General features: G+C 45.8%; 1 protein-coding gene across 4 annotated transcripts in view; it reads left to right on the forward strand.

Annotated features, from left to right (window-relative positions):
- The first annotated feature begins 8696 nt into the window (after positions 1-8696).
- SHMT2 (serine hydroxymethyltransferase 2) overlaps positions 8697-18087 on the forward strand; it is a 72502-nt gene continuing 63111 nt past the window's right edge. Inside the window, exon 1 of one of the 4 annotated variants that reach the window (XM_056562525.1) lies at positions 8697-8854. In XM_056562525.1, coding sequence (XP_056418500.1) covers positions 8822-8854 — 33 coding nt within the window. In that variant the 5' untranslated portion in view covers positions 8697-8821. The other 3 variants (XM_056562528.1, XM_056562527.1, XM_056562529.1) reach the window with 3 other exon arrangements.

The following is an 18087-nucleotide window of genomic DNA, read 5'->3' on the forward strand; positions in this document are numbered from 1 at the left end:
TGCCGGGATGCCTGCTGAACGATTTCAGCAGGCATCCGGCTCCGGTCCCCAACCGGCTAGCGGTGGGGACCGGAATTCCCACGGGCATATGGATACGCCCTGCGTCCTTAAGGACTCGGAATGCAGGGCGTATCCATACGCCCTGCGTCCTTAAGAGGCTAAGGATAGGGGATAAGCTGCAGATCGCGGGGGGCCCCAGCGGTCGGACCCCCCGCGATCTGCAACTTATCCCCTATCCTTATCTCCTGTACGGGGCCCCGATAGCCTGCGCGAAGGGGGCGTGTCAACCCCCGCTATCTGGCCAGAGAGATCTCAGGGGGCCCCAGCGGTCGGACCCCCTGCGATCTCAAACTTATCCCCTATCCTTAGGACAGGGGATAAGTTTTTCACCACTGGACTACCCCTTTAACCCCTTCCCGCAGAATGTCATATATAAACGCCGGGTTGTGCAGTGCGTTCGCGCATCCCGGCGTTTATAAATGACATTCAGTTAACCCGGCGATGCGCAGCATCGCACGGGTTAACTGGCAGAAGTCCCGCTGTTTCCAGCAGGGGACAACTTCTGCTTCACCCCCAGGACCATCCATTGATGGTCCTGGTCAGCGATCACTGTGATTGGTCCCTGTGGACCAATCACAGTGATCTGGGGTGAAAGTTCAGATCCCCCGCACTGCCCACCCCTGGAAGTCGGGCAGAACGGGGGACGATGGCTGCGGGGGCTCGCGGGGACCTGCGGCATAGGGGGGGAACATCAGGGGACCGGCGGCCTTACCTGGCGGGACCGAGGAGCAGCGGCAGGACCGGCCACGTGGACGAGCAGCGACGGGACCGGCAGGTAAGTATATGGTCCTCAGAAGCAGCAGTGAAGATCTTCACTGCTGCTTCTAGGAGTCTGAAAACTACAACTCCCAGCATGCCTAGACAGCCTTTGGCTGTCTGGGCATGCTGGGAGTTGTAGTTTTGCAACATCTGGAGGGCCCCAGTTTGGAGACCATTGTATAATGGTCTCCAATCTGTGCTCTTCCAGCTGTTGCAAAACTACAACTCCCAGCATGCACTGACTGTCCAGGCATGCTGGGAGTTTTAGTTCAGCAACATCTGGCCCTTCAGATGTTGCCGAACTACAACTCCCAGCATGCCCTTCAGCTGTCTGGCCATGCTGGGAGTTGTAGTTTGGCAACAACTGGAGACACACTGGTTGGGAAACATTGTCTGTTTCTAACTCAGTGTTTTCTAACCTGTGTGCCTCCAGCTGTTGCAAAACTATAACTCCCAGCATGCACTAACAGACCATGCATGCTGGGAGTTGTGGTTTTGCAACAGCTGGTGCACCCCCCCCCCCTGTGAATGTACAGGGTACATTCACATGGGCGAGGCTTTTACAGTGGGTTTCTCGCATCTTGAGATGCAGCAAATTTTGCGCCGGGAAACTCACTGTAATCCCCCGCCCATGTGACTGTACCCTAAAAACACTACACTACACTAACACAAAATAAAAAGTTAAAAACACTACATATACACATACCCCTACACAGCCCCCCTCCCCCAATAAGAACGTCCGGTACACCACTGTTTCCAAAGCAGAGCCTCCAGCTGTTGAAAAACAACAACTCCCAGTATTGCCGGACAGCCGTTGACTGTCCACGCATGCTGGGAGTTTTGCAACAGCTGGAGGCACCCTGTTTGGGAATCACTGGCGTAGAATACCCCTATGTCCACCCCTATGCAAATCCCTAATTTAGGCCTCAAATGCGCACGGCGCTCTCACTTTGGAGCCCTGTCGTATTTCAAGGCAACAGTTTAGGGCGACACATGGGGTATCGCCGTACTCGGGAGAAATTGCGTTACAAGGTTTGGGGGGCTTTTTCTTCTTTAACCCTTCATGAAAAGGAAATGTTGGGGTCTACACCAGAATGTTAGTGTAAAAAAATTAAATTTTTTACACTAACATGCTGATGTTGCCCTATACTTTACATTTTCACAAGAGGTAAAAGGGAAAAAAGCCCCCCAAAATTTGTAACTCAATTTCTCCCGACTACAGAGATACCCCATATGTGAGCGCAAAGTGCTCTGGGGGCGCACAACAAGGCCCAGAAGGGAGAGCGCACCATGTACATTTGAGGTGATTTGCACAGGGGTGGCTGATTGTTACAGCGGTTTTGACAAACGCAAAAAAACTAAACCCCACGTGACCCCATTTCGGAAACGACACCCCTCACGGAATGTAATGAGGGGTGCAGTGAGAATTTACCCCCCACAGGTGTCTGACGGATCTTTGGAACAGTGGTCCGTGAAAATGAAAACTTGTACAGCCCACTGTTCCAAAGATCTGTCAGACACCAGTGGGGGGCAAATGCTCACTGTACCCCTTGTTACGTTCCTCAAGGGGTCTCGTTTCCAAAATGGTATGCCATGTGGTTTTTTTTTTGCTGTTCTGGCACCAGAGGGGCTTCCTAAATTCGATATGCCCCCCGAGCAAAATTTGCTCTCAAAAAGCCAAATATGACTCCTTCTCTTCTGAGCATTGTAGTTCACCCATAGTGCACTTCAGGTCAACTTATGGGGTACCTCCATACTCAGAAGAGAAGGGGTTACAAATATTGGGGGGTATTTCCTGCTATTAACCCTTGCAAAAATGTGAACTTTGGGGGGAAACACACATTTTAGTGGAAATTTTTATTTTTTTTTACATATGCAAAAGTCGTGAAACACCTGTGGGGTAATAAGGCTCACTTTATTCCTTATTACATTCCTCAAGGGGTCTAGTTTCCAAAATGGTATACCATGTGTTTTTTTTTTGCTGTTCTGGCACCATAGGGGCTTCCTAAATGCGACATGCCCCCCGAGCAAAATTTGCTCTCAAAAAGCCAAATATGACTCCTTCTCTTCTGAGCATTGTAGTTCGCCCATACTGCACTTCAGGTCAACTTATGGGATACCTCCATACTCAGAAGAGAAGGGGTTACAAATATTGGGGGGTATTTCCTGCTATTAACCCTTGGAAAAATGTGAAAATTGGGGGGAAACACGCATTTTAGTGAAAAAAAATAAATTTTTTTTTACATATGCAAAAGTCGTGAAACACCTGTGGGGTATTAAGGCTCACTTTATTCCTTGTTATGTTCCTCAAGGGGTCTAGTTTCCAAAATGGTATGCCATGTGAGGGTTTTTTTTGCTGTTCTGGCACCATAGGGGCTTCCTAAATGCAACATGCCCCCCAAAAACCATTTCAGAAAAAGTACTCTCCATAATTCCCTTATCGCTCTTTCCCTTCTGAGCCCTCTACTGCGCCCGCCGAACACTTTACATAGACATATGAGGTATGTGCTTACTCGAGAGAAATCGGGCTACAAATATAAGTATACATTTTCTCCTTTTACCCCTTGTAAAAATTCAAAAATTGGGTCTACAAGAACATGCGAGTGTAAAAAATGAAGATTGTGAATTTTCTCCTTCACTTTGCTTCTATTCCTGTGAAACACCTAAAGGGTTAAAATGATGACTGAATGTCATTTTGAATACTTTGGGGGGTGCAGTTTTTATAATGGGGTCTTTTGTGGGGTATTTCTAATATGAAGACCCTTCAAATCCACTTCAAACCTGAACTGGTCCCAGAAAAATAGTGAGTTTGAAAATTTTGTGAAAAATTGGAAAATTGCTGCTGAACTTTGAAGCCCTCTGGTGTCTTCCAAAAGTAAAAACTCATCAATTTTATGATGCAAACATAAAGTAGACATATTGTATATGTGAATAAAAATTTTTTTTATTTGTAATATACATTTTCCTTACAAGCAGAGAGCTTCAAAGTTAGAAAAATGCAAAATTTTCAAATTTTTCATCAAATTTTTGGATTTTTCACAAGGAAAGGATGCAAGTTACCACAAAAATTTACCACCATGTTAAAGTAGAATATGTCATGAAAAAACAATCTCGGAATCAGAATGATAACTAAAAGCATTCCAGAGTTATTAATGTTTAAAGTGACAGTGGTCAGATGTGCAAAAAACGCTCTGGTCCTTAAGGCCAAAATGGGCTTGGTCCTGAAGGACTTAAAACTATTTTCGTTTTTGCACTTTTGTTTTTCCTCCTCCCCTTCTAAAAATCATAACGCTTAAAATTTTCCACCTACAGACCCATATAAGGCCTTGTTTTTTGCGTCACCAATTGTACTTTGTAATGACATCACTTTTTTTTATAACATAATATGTGGCAAAACACAAAAAAAAATGCCATTTTGCAACTTTTGGGGGCTTCCGTTAAAAGAGACACCTTATCTTTATTCTGTAGGTCCATACAGTTACAAGGATACCCAATTCATATAAGTTTTATTTAATGTAACTACTTTATTACAATCCTAAATACATGCACCAAAATTTGTATGTTTAACCCCTTAAGGATGGACCCATTTTTTACCTTAACCCCTTAAGGACCAAGCCCATTTTCACCTTAAAGGGGTAGTCCAGTGGTGAAAAACGTATCCCCTATCCTAAGGATAAGGGATAAGTTTGAGATCGCGGGGGGGGGGGGGGGTCCGACCGCTGGGGCCCCCTGCGATCTCTCTGTACAGGGGCCAGGCTCTCTGACCAGATAGCGGGTGTCGACCTCCGCACGAAGCGGCGGCTGACACGCCCCCTCAATACATTTCTATGGCAGAGCCGGAGATTGCCGAAGGCAGCGCTTCGGCTCTGCCATAGAGTTGTATTGAGGGGGCGTGTCGGCCGCAGCTTCGTGCAGAGGTCGACACGCCCCCTTCCCGCGGGCTGTCGGGGCTCCGTACAGGAGATCGCAGGGGGCCCCAGCGGTTGGACCCCCCGCGATCTCAAACTTATCCCCTATCCTTAGGATAGGGGATAAGTTGTTCACCACTGGACTACTCCTTTAAGGACCAGGCCAATATTATTTTTGCGTTTTCGTTTTTTCCTCCTCGCCTTCTAAAATCCATAACTCCTTTATATTTCCATCTACAGACCCATATAAGGGCTTTTTTTTTTTTTTTACGTGACCAATTGTACTCTGTAATGAAACCTCTCATTTTACCATAAAATGTACGGCAAACCCCCCCAAAAAAATTTTAGGGAGGAAATTTAAATGAAAACCACAATTTTGCGCATTTTGGAGGGTTTTGTTTTCACACTGTACACTTTATGGTAAAATTGACATGTGTTCTTTATTCTGTGGGTCAATATGATTAAAATGATACCCATGGCTAGATACTTTTATATTTTTGTACCGCTTAAAAAAATATCTAACTTTTTGTACAAAATCAGTAATCTAAAATCACCCTATTTTGACCACCTATAACTTTTTCATTTTTCCATATATAGGGCGGTATGAGGGCTCATTTTTTGCGCCATCATCTGTTTCATCGATACCACATTTGCATATATAAAACTTTTAGATCATTTATTATGAATTTTTCTTTTAATAAAATGTGACAAAAAAGCTGCATTTTTGGACTTTTTAAATTTTTTACGCTTACGCCATTCACCGTACGGGATAATTAACATGATATTTTGATAGTACAGACATTTATGCACACGCGATACCAAATATGTTTATTTAAAAAAAAAAAATAATTTACGCTTTTTGGGGGTAAAATGGGAAAAACTGAAAATTTTCATTTTTATTGGGGGAGGGGATTTTTCACTTTTTTTTACTTTAAATTTTTACATTTTTCAACTTTTATTTTACACTTTTTATGTCCCCATAGGGGACTATCTATAGCAATCCTTTGATTGCTAATACTGTTCAGTGCTATGTATAGGACACAGCACTGATCAGCATTATCGGTGATCTTCTGCTCTGGTCTGCTCGATCGCAGACCAGAAGACCCTGGGAGACGGCCGGAGTCAGGTGAGGGGACCTCCGGCCGCAATGCCGGATGATCGGATCACTGTGGCAGCGCTGCGGGCGATCCGATCATCCATTCAAAGTACCGCACTGCCGCAGATGCCGCGCGATCGCGGATGTCGGCCATTACGGGCGGGTCCCCGGTAGCGGCCGGAACCTGCCATGTATGACTCGAGTACTGTTCCGATGCTCACGGTCATACACAGGACGTAAATGTACACACCAAAAAAAATCCAAAATAGTGCATTTTTGGTCACTTTTTATATCATGAAAAAATGAATAAAAATCAATAAGTCCTATCAATACAAATATGGTACCGCTAAAAACTTCAGATCACGGCGCTAAAAATGAGCCCTCATACCGCCCCATACGCGGAAAAATATAAAAGTTATAGGGGTCAGAAGATGACAATTTTAAACGTATAAATTTTCCTGTAGTTACCGTATTTATCGGGGTATACCACGCACCCTCATTTTACCAAGGATATTTGGGTAAAAAAAGTTTTTTACCCAAATATCCATGGTAAAATGAGGGTGCGTGTGTGCGTGTGTATACCCCGATATACCCCCAGGAAAGGCAGGGGGAGAGAGGCCGTCGCTGCCCGCTTCTCTCCCCCTGCCTTTCCTGGGGTCTAGAGCGCTGCTGTCGGCCCTTCTCACCCCCTGGCCAGGGGGACAGAACGGGCAGCGGCGCCGATAGCCAGGGGGAGAGAAGGGCCGACAGCAGCGCTCTAGACCCCAGGAAAGGCAGGGGGAGAGAAGCGGGCAGTGACGGCCTCTCTCCCCCTGCCTTTCCTGGGGGTGTATCAGCGTATAACACGCACACAGACTTTAGGCTAAAAATTTTAGCCTAAAAAGTGCGTGTTATACGCCGATAAATACGGTATGTAGTTATGATTTTCCCAGAAGTACGACAAAATCAAACCTATATAAGTAGGGTATCATTTTAATTGTATGGACCAGAATAAAGAGAAGGTGTCATTTTTACTGAAAAAATTACTGTGTATAAACGGAAGCCCCCAAAAGTTAAAAAGTGGCGTTTTTTGTTTTAGATTTTTGGTTAAAATGACTGTAGTCATTTCAAAGTAGAATTGGTGGCACAAAAAATAATGATTTTTTAAAGGTAAGGGGGGGAAAAACGAAAATGCAGAAACGAAAAAAACCTGGGTCCTTAAGGGGTTAATGACCAGGCTCTTTTTTTTATTTGTGTCTCTTTAAATGGTAATAACTTTAGAATGCTTTTTCTGAGCAGAGCGATTCTGATATTCTTTTTCCGTGACATATTGTACTTTTTATAACTGGTGCATTTTTGTTGACACGTGAAGCAATTTTAGTGAAAAACTCCAAAATATTGTGAAAAACTAGAAAATGTCTGGCATTTTTTTTATAGTATACACTGTGTGGTAAAAGTGTTGTTATATTTATTCTGTGGGTCAGTACGATTATGGCAATACCCATTTTATATAGCGTTCTATGTCCTTTTTCCATTTCTGAGCAAAATTATTTTTCTGCCATTCATTTTCCAACAGCCGTAACTTTTTTATTTTTCATCTGACGCCATTGAGTAAGGGCTTATTTACTGCGTGATTAACTGTACTTTTCATTGGTATCATTTTTGTGCTATGTGCTACCTTTTGATTTTTTATTCTGCTATTTGTACCAAAATTGGCGAATTCTGTGCTTTTTTGTTGTTTTTTTTTTTAACGGCGTTCACCGTACAGGATAATTTACATTATATTTTTATAGTACACGTCATTACGGACGTGGCAATACCTATTATGTATATGATTTGTGTTTTTGATGATAATACAGGGCTTTTATTGGAAAAGGGGCATTTTTTAATTTTTTTTACACTTTTTTTTATACTTTTATTGAAGAACTTTTTAATTTTTTTACACCTCTGGCTGGATCGGGATAAGTTTTAGATCGCGGGGGGTCCGAGCGCTGGGGCCCCCCATGATCTCCTGTACTGGCAATGTACAGGAAAGGGGGTGTTCCGTCCCCGCATGACGCGGCAGCTGGCACGCCCCTCCATGTATCTCTTTGGGAACACCCCCTTTCCTGTACATTGCCGCGGCCCCGTACAGGAGATCGCGGGGGCCCCAGCGCTCGGAACCCCCGCGATCTAAAACTAATCTCCTATCCTTCAGATAGGGGATAAAGTTCAAAGCATTACAGATCTCCTTTAAGGTGTCATTATGCCTCAATAATCCACTCCAAGCAATTAATCCAACAAATGAAGTCTTTAGAACAGTGTTTCCCAACCAGGGTGCCTCCAGCTGTTGCAAATCTACAGCTTCCTGCATTCCAGAGCAGCAAAACACTACTCTAGATCAGTTTTTCCCAACTAGGGTGCCTCCAGCTGTTGCAAAACTGCAAATCCCAGCATGCCCGGATCTGGGAGTTGTAGTTTTGCAACAGCTGGAGACACCCTAGTTGGGAAACTGCCCTAGAAGGACATTATGGGGGAGATTTATCAAAATCTACCTGGTGGAAAAGTTGCTGAGTTGCCCATAGCAACCAGATTGCTTTTATTTTTTCAGAGGCCTTTTCAAAACTGAAAGTAGCGATTTGATTGGTTGCTATGGGCAACTCAGCAACTTTTCCTCTGGACAGGTTTTGATGAATCTCCCCCTCTGTGACTACCAGTACACAGACTGTACCCCATATATACCGCCAGTGCTACACCTGAAGTATGACTGAGGGGCTGACACCACGAGTCAGCGGCCCCCAAACGTCCACTTCTCCTCACGTATTGTGCGGTTCTTTACCAAAATGCAGCAGCATCAACACAAACACCTCACGATTTGTGCAGCGCGCGCCCCCGTTCCTAGAATGCACTGCGGGCGACGCATGCGCAGTTCAACGCACTAGTAGCGTGGCAAGTCGCCAGTGCGCAGCCTCAGTCACACGTGTTTCTCCGGTGCTGCTGCTGCAGATCGCTGCTGTGCGGGAGGCCCCGGTCACGGATCATGTTACCGTTCTCGTTACGGCGCCTGGCCCAGGTGAGTGGCGGGGGACAGTACGTGACACTGATGCACCGGGGCGCTATCTGTCATATGTCAGTGCCTTATACACGGCATCTAATCCGATTACTGGCACTAACTCGTGATGGGGACTTTGCATTATGTAAAAAACACTGCAGTCAGTATGTGAAATGGTCCCTGTACAGCGCTGCAGCATATGCTGGTGCTATATACATTATATAGTGCATATAAAAGCAGCGGGTTTTCCTGTCTCCTGTACTTTGCTAATGCATATGCAGGGGCAATAGAAATGAGTAGAAAACATGGCAGGATGTACCAGAACTGGAGCAGAGGAAAAGTAGTTACCCATGAGAACCAATCAGGTTGCAGAATTTATGTTAAAGACTGTTAAAGACTTCCAGAAACAGCACCACAACTGTCCACAGTTTGTGTCTGGTATTGCAGCTCAGCCCCATTCTTTTTTATTGGAGCTGAGCTGTAATACCTGAAATGACCTGTTGACAGGTGTGGCGCTGTTTCTGGAAGAAAGCAGTCAAGTTTGTGTAATCCTGTTACTCCAGGGAACTGAACTTTTTAGACACCTTTTTACAGGATAGCAGATAAGTGTCTGATTGTATAAGTAGCCGGGGCCCCTGTACAGGTGATAGTGGGGGTCCCAGCGGTCAGACTCCCCGTGATCAGACTTTTATACTTTTTAGCCACAGCTAGGGAATAAATGTCTGATAAGTTTAGTTCCCTGGACTACCCCTTTAAAGACTTTATAAAAGAAAGTTGAAAGCTGGTTGTTTTATAACCACTCCGCTATTTCCCCTTCCCTAATGTTTCCTACCTGTTTATAAAGGGGTATTCCAGCGATACCGATGTACTGGCACAGGCCCCATTGATTTTAATGACCTAAACACAGTCAATGAAGGACTATGTTTAGGGTCATTTCCTACATGTATAAGTTTAAGTCATTGTTTCCCAACCAGGGTGCCTCCAGCTGTTGCAAAACTACAACTCCCAGCGTGCCTGGACAGCCTTTGGCTGTCCAGGCACGCTGGGAGTTGTAGTTTTGCAACAGCTGGACGCACCCTTGTTGGGAAACACTGGTTTAGGCCATGTTCACACAACAGAATTTCCAAGTGGAATCCGGCATACAGATTCAGCTTGGAAATTCAGTCCTATTGTGTTCATTGGGATTCTGCTGTACCACATACACGGCGGAATTTCCGTTTCTGCCACGAAAATCCGTCTCCGCTGAGAGAATTGACTTGTCTATTTCGGTGTAAACCGCTGGGAAATGCATTGCCGTCTATGAAGACAGTGCATTTTTTGAGCGGGTGTAGCGCCTGCTGTTTGCGGAATGTCAGCCCATGTTTGTCGTGTGAACATGGCCTTACTTTGTCACACTCAAAATCGTGGTGTGGTACACATTTGAGTCCCGTATAATCTACATACGGGAAACAACCGGAACGTCATTACCATTCGACTGTGGTGAGGTCATTGAAGTCAATGGTGCTGGGTCTGTACGTGCACGTATGCATCGGCGTCTCATTTTGACAGGCTGCAGATGTGTAAGTGCAATATACTGCCGAATTGTCTATGGGGATGGATGGATGGATGGATGGATCAGTTTGCCAAATGCATTGGGAGAGTTCTTTATTTATACTGCAAACATAAACAAAAATGTTCTGTACAAAGCCCAAGTTGCATAATGTTTTCCTGTTCACAGCTTTTGCTATACTGTTTCCAATTACGTAAACAGCTTAGTTTGTGGTTTTATGCTGTTCACACAGCTCCCTTTAGGGTCTATTCGCACCTACAGTATCCTGCGCGCATTTGATGCACAGGATTTTATGGTGCAGATTAGGGATCGACTGATTATCGGTTTGGCCCATATTATCGGCCGATAATCACGATTGTGGGCATTATCGATATCGTCAATTACCTTGCTGATATGCCGATAATGACCCGCCCCCACAACCCACCCCACCGCGTCGCACCCTCCACCGCACCACCCCGGCCCCATTGCCTCCCCCATTCCCGGTTTTATAATTACCTGTTCCCGGGACCCGGGGTCAACGCTACTTCTGGCTCCTGCTGCGTCCTGCGTTACGCTGTGCGAAATGACGAGTGACGTGACGCGACGTCACCGTCAGTGCGCATAGTGACAGCTCAAGAGGACGCCACCAGAGCCAGAAGTAGCGTTGACCCCGGGAACAGGTAATTATAAAACCGGAGATGGGGGAGGCAATGGGGCCGGAGCGGTGTGGGGGGGGGGCGGTCTCGGTGGCGGTGATAGGACTCAGGACCCCCGGACAGGCAGGGGGAGAGAAGCAGGTGGCGGCGGCGGTCTATGGCACCACAAAAGCCGCTGCAGTTCATTGATTTAAAGCGGTGTGTGTGGGGGGGACGTCAAATAGCCGATAACTTATACCGGAATATCGGTATAAGTTATCGGCTATCTGTATCGGCCCTAAAAAAACGATATCGGTCGATCCCTAACACAGCTTCAAATCCTACGCATCAAATCTGCTCAGGATATTGTACATAGAATACTGTGAATAGACCTTTAAAGGAGTAGTCCAGTGGTGATTCAGTGGTGAGCAACTTATCCCCTATCCTAAGGATAGGGGATAAGTTGCAGATCGCGGGGGGTCCGACCCCTGGGGCCCCCCGCGATCTCCTGTACGGAGCCCCGACAGCCCGCTGCAAGGGGGCGTGTCGACCTCCGCACGAGGCGGCGGCCGACACGCCCCCTCAATACAACTCTATGGCAGAGCCGAAGCGCTGCCTTCGGCAATCTCCGGCTCTGCCATTGAGATGTATTGAGGGGGCGTGTCGGCCGCCGCCTCGTGCGGGGGTCGACACCCGCTATCTCGGCGGAGAGCCGGGGCCCCGTACAGAGAGATCGCAGGGGCCCCCAGCGGTCGGACCCCCCGCGATCTAAAACTTATCCCCTATCCTTAGGATAGGGGATAAGTTTTTCACCACTGGACTACCCCTTTAAAGGGGTACTCCCATGGAAAACATTTTTTTTTTTTTAAATCAACTGGAGCCAGAAAGTTAAACAGATTTGTCAATTACTTCTATTAAAAAACCTTTCCTTCCAGTACTTATCAGTTGCTGTATGCTCCGCAGGCAGTTCTTTTCTTTTTGAATTTCCTTTGTCTGACACATTGCTCTCTGCTGACACCTCTGTCCCTGTCAGGAACTGTCCAGAGTAGGATAGGTTTGCTATGGGGATTTGCTCCTAGTCTGGACAGTTCTTAAAATGGACAGATGTGTCAGCAGACAGCTGGGGTCAGACAGAAAGGAAATTCAAAACGAAAAAAGAACTTCCTGTGGAGCATACAGCAGCTTATAAGTACTGGAGGGATTAAGATTTTTCAGTAGAACTAATTTACAAATCTGTTTAACTTTCTGGCACCAGTTGATAAAAAAAAGTTTTCCGGAGGAGTACCCCTTTAAAGTGAGTGTTTGATTGCTGTTAAACGGCTATTATGGTGAATTTTCTTAAAAGTTTTCGCGCAAGTGACAATTTGTGCAAAATAACTTGGGCACTGTCACTTTTCTAACAACAAGCGCAACAGTTCCACCTCCACTAACTGCACCCGTGCACGGGTTTGACCACGAGCGTCTCCAGCCACAACAACAAAATCCAGGTAAAGAAGATGTCCAGCACGAAGGATGCAGGAAATACTGTATTGTACAAAACCAACATATGGAGCATCAACACGACGTGTTTCGGATATGGCTGGATCCTTAGTCATGGCATGGCTTGACTAAGGATCCAGCTGGGTCCGAAACACGTCGGCATTGATGCTCCATATGTTGGTTTAGATGCCATAAAGTATTCCTTTTTTTCACTGAATCCTTTGTGCCGGACACCTTTTCCTTTAAAAAACTCTTGACATTGTAGACATGTCAACATTTTTAATCGGTCAGGTTCTGAGTGGTCAGACTGCGACCAATAGCAAGAACTAACTAGAAGAAGAGTGCGCTAAGCGAGACAAACATACAATGTAAGGCTACATTCACACTGCCGTAGCAGCAGATTAAAGTAGCGCTTGCATCGTCTTTTTTTTTCTCTCGATATTCTTTCTGAAAATAGCGGCGCCTGACGGACCCAATTGACTAAAATGGGGTCCATCGGGACCCGTTATGACCTGTCAAAATGACGGCTGTCAAACTCCAAAAAAAAAAGAGTTTGATGGCAGTCATTGACGTGGCATAACGGTAGTGTGAAAGGGGCCTAAGTCTATGGTAGTGTTTTCCAAACAGTGTGTCTCCAGCTGTCTCGAAACGACAACTCCCAGCATGCCCGGACAGCAAGGGGGCCCCCATTTCAGACCTTTATGGCATACCCCGTGTATCTCATATTAGTCTATGGTACTGATGCTGAGGATTCATTGAGCATTTTCCCCATTGACTTCAAAATCTGCAATAAATATGTAGTTTTAAAGATTTGACTGCAGATCCACAGCAAAAACCTTCAACTGTGGATTTTTATACATCCATATATAAAAAAAAAAAAATATATATATATATATATATATATATATATATATATATATATATAAACTTTATTATTGTTTGCTCTGAAAATTTGCATCAAATCTGCTTCAAAATCTTAGCGTTTTGGTGCAGATTTTAAGTTGGGGATTAGAGATGAGCGAACTTACAGTAAATTCGATTTGTCACAAACTTCTCGGCTCAGCAGTTGATGACTTTTCCTGCATACATTAGTTCAGCTTTCCGGTGGGCTGGAAAAGGTGGATATAGTCTTAGGAGACTCTTTCCTAGGACTGTATCCACCTTTTCCAGCCCACCGGAGCACCTGAAGGCTGAACTAATTTATGCAGGATAAGTCATCAACTGCCGAGCCGAGAAGTTTGTGACGAATCGAATTTACTGTAAGTTCGCTCATCTCTATTGGGGATTTTAGTTGGGAAATACCTCAGACTTTCCATTGCTGAATATTCTTAGCATTTATAGTAAGTGGGGCCGTACCCTTACAGTATTACTGAACGCCACCTAATTCCGTATGTCAGTTCTTCCCATAATCACTGCTTCCGGACTGTATGATATTCGGAAATGTATTTGTGGGCAGCAGAGTAGAAAATAACAGGTGGATATTGTCATCTCTATGGAGGAGATTTATCAAAACCTGTCTAGAGGAAAAGTTGCTGAGTTGCCCATAACAACCAATAAGATCGCTTCTTTCATTTTTAAGTAGGCCTCTGAATACTGAAAGAAGTGATCTGATTGGTTGCTATTGGCAGCTCAGCAACGTTTCCTCTGGACAGGTTTTGATAAATCTCCCCCTATGTGCCTGTAGTATTACGTTATTCATACCCTTTCTATAATTGTTCCAGTAAAAATGAACATTTCCAATGGTCGATGCTTCCATTACATTCTTGTTCATCATGTTTGAGCGTGCATGTTATTTCTGTGGAGATTACGAGTGGAGCAGCTGCCAGACACTTGATGCCGCTTTCCTCCAGGCAACCTTCCATTTTTAATATCTTGTGCATTTTTTTGCACTCCTTAAAAAGTGAGATAGCGTGGAGGGAAATTGTTGCAGATAATCCCAGCAAACTAAACCATGGGGGTTTTCCAGGGAAATGTAAGAATCCACAGTTGCTGATTTTCAGGTAATTCATAGCTATATCTGTACAGAAGTAACTATAGTGTGTGACTGAGATTTGTTGTAGAGCCGCAGAAAATATCTGCAGCAATTCTGTCCTGTGTGAACTTTCCTCTGTAGTATTAAGCAGCTAATAAGTACTGGGAGGATTAAGATTTTTTAATAGAAGTAATTTACAAATATGTTTAGCTTTCTGGCACCAGTTGATTAAATAAAAAAAATAAATAAAAAAAGTTTCCACCGGAGTACCCCTTTAATTCCAGGGCCAGTTTCACACTGACATAATACAGGTGCTGGCAGTATCAACATTTTCTATATTGCTGTCAGTTTGGGTCATTAGACTGGTAGTTGTGGTGGGACTTGCGACAATAATATGAAATAATTCGCAATCATATTAAAGGGGTACTCCACTGGCCAGCATTGGGAAGTAAATGTTCCGAATGCTGTTTTCGCACTGCAGGGGTCGGCCGTGCCCCTCATGACATCACTGCCACGCCCCCTCTATGCAGGTCTATGGGAGGTGGCAGTGATGTAACGAGGGGCATGGCCGACCCCCGCAGTGCGAAAACAGCATTCGGAACATTTACTTCCCAATGCTGGCCAGTGGAGTACCCCTTTAAGTCCCCTCCTGACCAGTGAGTTGTCAGTTTAGGTCATCAGAAAAAGTGCTGCTCCTCCCTGTGCACACCGCACATACCCCGTACCTGTGTTGTCACCCCCAATATCATCTCATGTAGCCACCCATACCTATAAGGAAAGAACCATCGGGCCAGTTGTCACCCACCCCTCCCCAGTGCATGCTGCACAGACCCTGCACTGATGTCACCCACTCCACTTTGTAATGAGCAGAAAGACTCTTCGCTCATTTGCCTGTGCCTGCATTAGGGATCAACCGATATCGTTATTTTTAGGGCCGATACCGATAATCTGTGGAGGTTAGGGCCGATAGCCGATATTCCGGTATAAATTATCGGCTATTTATCCCCCCGCGACACCACTGCAGATCATTGATTTAAAGTGGGCGCTTTAAATCAATGAACTGCAGCGGCTTTTGCGGTGCCATAGACCGCCGCCGCCACCCGCTTCTCTCCCCCTGCCTGTCCGGGGGTCCTGAGTCCTGCCACCGCGAACACCCCCCCCCCCCCCACCGCCACACCTCTCTGCTCCGCGCCCCTTACCAGCGCACCGCGTTGCAACCTCACCGCTTTGCCCCATTGCCTCCCCCATCCCCAGTTTATAATTACCTGTTCCCGGGGTCCACTCTACATCTGGCTTCGTTGGCATCCTCCGGAGCTGTCACTGTGCGCACTGACGGTGACGTCGCGTCACGTCACTCGTCATTGCGCAAAGCGTAACGCAGGACGCAGCAGGAGCCAGAAGTAGCGTTGACCCCGGGAACAGGTAATTATAAAACCGGGGATGGGGGAGGCAATGGGGCCGGGGCGATGCGGTGTGGGGTGCGGCGGGTCGTGGGGGGGGGCGGTGTCGGGGGCGGGGCATTATCGGATTATCGGCAAGGTAATTCCCGATACCGATAATGCCCAAAATTGTGATTATCGGCCGATAATATCGGCCAAACCGATAATCGGTCGATCCCTAGCCTGCATGATCTATTATTTTTGAGAACCTCAGCAGGGATGGAGGTGTGTGCGTACCTGCATAGTAGCAGTTGAGATCATGCCCCCGGAAGTGAAGCAGGTCCAACTTTTTGGCTGGTCCAGAAATCTGAAACAACACTGGATCTTGCATGCAAAAGTTCGCCCATATTGCATTGGTGTGAAACCGGCCTAATAAACATTTAGGCTTTTTTTTTCTCCCTTTCTTGATCATCTTAGTATATAAATTGCGTAGTTGGGTCCATTTGGACGTAGGACACAGTTATAGGATTTGGTAATGAGAAGGTGTAGCAACGCGGATAGTAACTACTTCGCCTCCCGTTTATAGGATAGCGCTCAAGTCTGGTGTCTGTTCCGCCGACACTAGATATCCGTAGCTCTTTGCGGTATTCTGCAGCTATTCCACCACACAGTAAGGCAGTAGTCCGTCCCGGCTCATAAGCTTTGCACGTACAGCGATAAATAGGCTTCATGTGATGATGGAAGTTGTAATGATCGTTTCCTCCATCTCTGGCGGGCGGCGTGACTTCTCCAGCTGCTGCGGCGTCGAGTTTGGCTGCCGGCGGTGTGAGGGTTAATAATAATAGCGATGATACCTGAGTGGCGCGCGGAGACAGACAGAATAGGCGTAGTGTTATATGCTGGAGTAAGTGGCTGGAAATGGGTTTATTATGATCTCTTCAGAGACACGGCACGCTCCGTTGACTTTATAGCCCAATTTTGTTGGCTTTGTACCTTGCAGCTGTGTATGTACGTCTGCACATCTCTTGCATAAAAGTCATTTTCCAGCAGCCACAGCTGGCCGGCCCCGGTCTAGGCGCTCCGAGTGTCTATTTTCTTATTATCTGGAAGCGTTGGACCTTGATTGTTAGTACATGGTCCTGGTGAGGGAGGAGGGGGGGATAGCAGACATTGCACCAAGTCATTGAGCTGAGGAAGTAAACACAGGGCCTGCTATTATTCTTTGGACTTGAACTCCGTTCCGGCTCACGTGAAAGGATTTGCTGATGTTGGAACGTGCCCTGTGTACAGAGGCGGCCTGTCAATAAGGGGCGATCGATAATTGTGTGACTTGCAGGCTTCACGCGATTGGACGATGTGTTTTTGCGACTGGTGTGCGCTTTCCTTCTTTGGTCCATTGCAACCAAATGCTTGAGGGTCTTTTTAGGCCAGCTTTTCCCAATCAGTGTGCCTACAGCTGTTGCAAAACTACAACTCCCAGCATGCCCGGACAGCCAAAGGCTGTCCGGGCATGCTGGGAGTTGTAGTTTCGCAACAGCTGGAGGCACGCTGGTTTAGCCTTTATTATTGTCTGTGTAAATGTATTTCTTTCTACCCCAATTCGCCTGGCAGTATGTCATGTGTACTCTTTCCCCCCCCCACCCCCCACATAAATAGCAAACTAGCTTAGCCTAGGTTCACACATCCGTTGGTTCCCGTCCCGATATTCACCCGTTCAAGTAAAATAACGGAACATGAAAAAAATGGGTTACCAACTGGTGGAAACGGGTCTGGTAACCCATTTTTTTTTACTCCTATATTATATCCGTTTGCACCCGTTTTAAACCCCCTTTAATCCGTTAATTCCTGGCTCATGCCACCTCTTCTGAGCATGCTCAGAAGAAAATAGAGGTGAAAAACGGATTGAAATTAAACGGGAACGAACGGGTACATTTAAAGGGTAACCCGTTTGTAACCCGTTTCCCATAGACTTCAATGTTAAATTTAAAAGACCCGTTTTTCACCCGTTATTTTTGACAGGCAAAAAAAATTGTGCACGGAACGTCTTTTGGCTGTCAAAAATTACGGGTTAGAAACATAATGGGTGCAAATGGGTGCAAAAGGACTGTAAAAAAAAAAATCCCATTGAGATTAATGGGATCGGTTTACAGCCCTTTACAACCCGTTTGCAAAATTAGCAAACGAGTTGCATAACGGGCATTTTTTGACGGGAGCAGGCGGCTGTGTGAACGAGCCTTTAGATGTAGTCGAGTTTTTGAGCA

This window comes from Hyla sarda, chromosome 2 (genome assembly GCF_029499605.1).
Source record: "Hyla sarda isolate aHylSar1 chromosome 2, aHylSar1.hap1, whole genome shotgun sequence".
NCBI lineage: Eukaryota > Metazoa > Chordata > Amphibia > Anura > Hylidae > Hyla > Hyla sarda.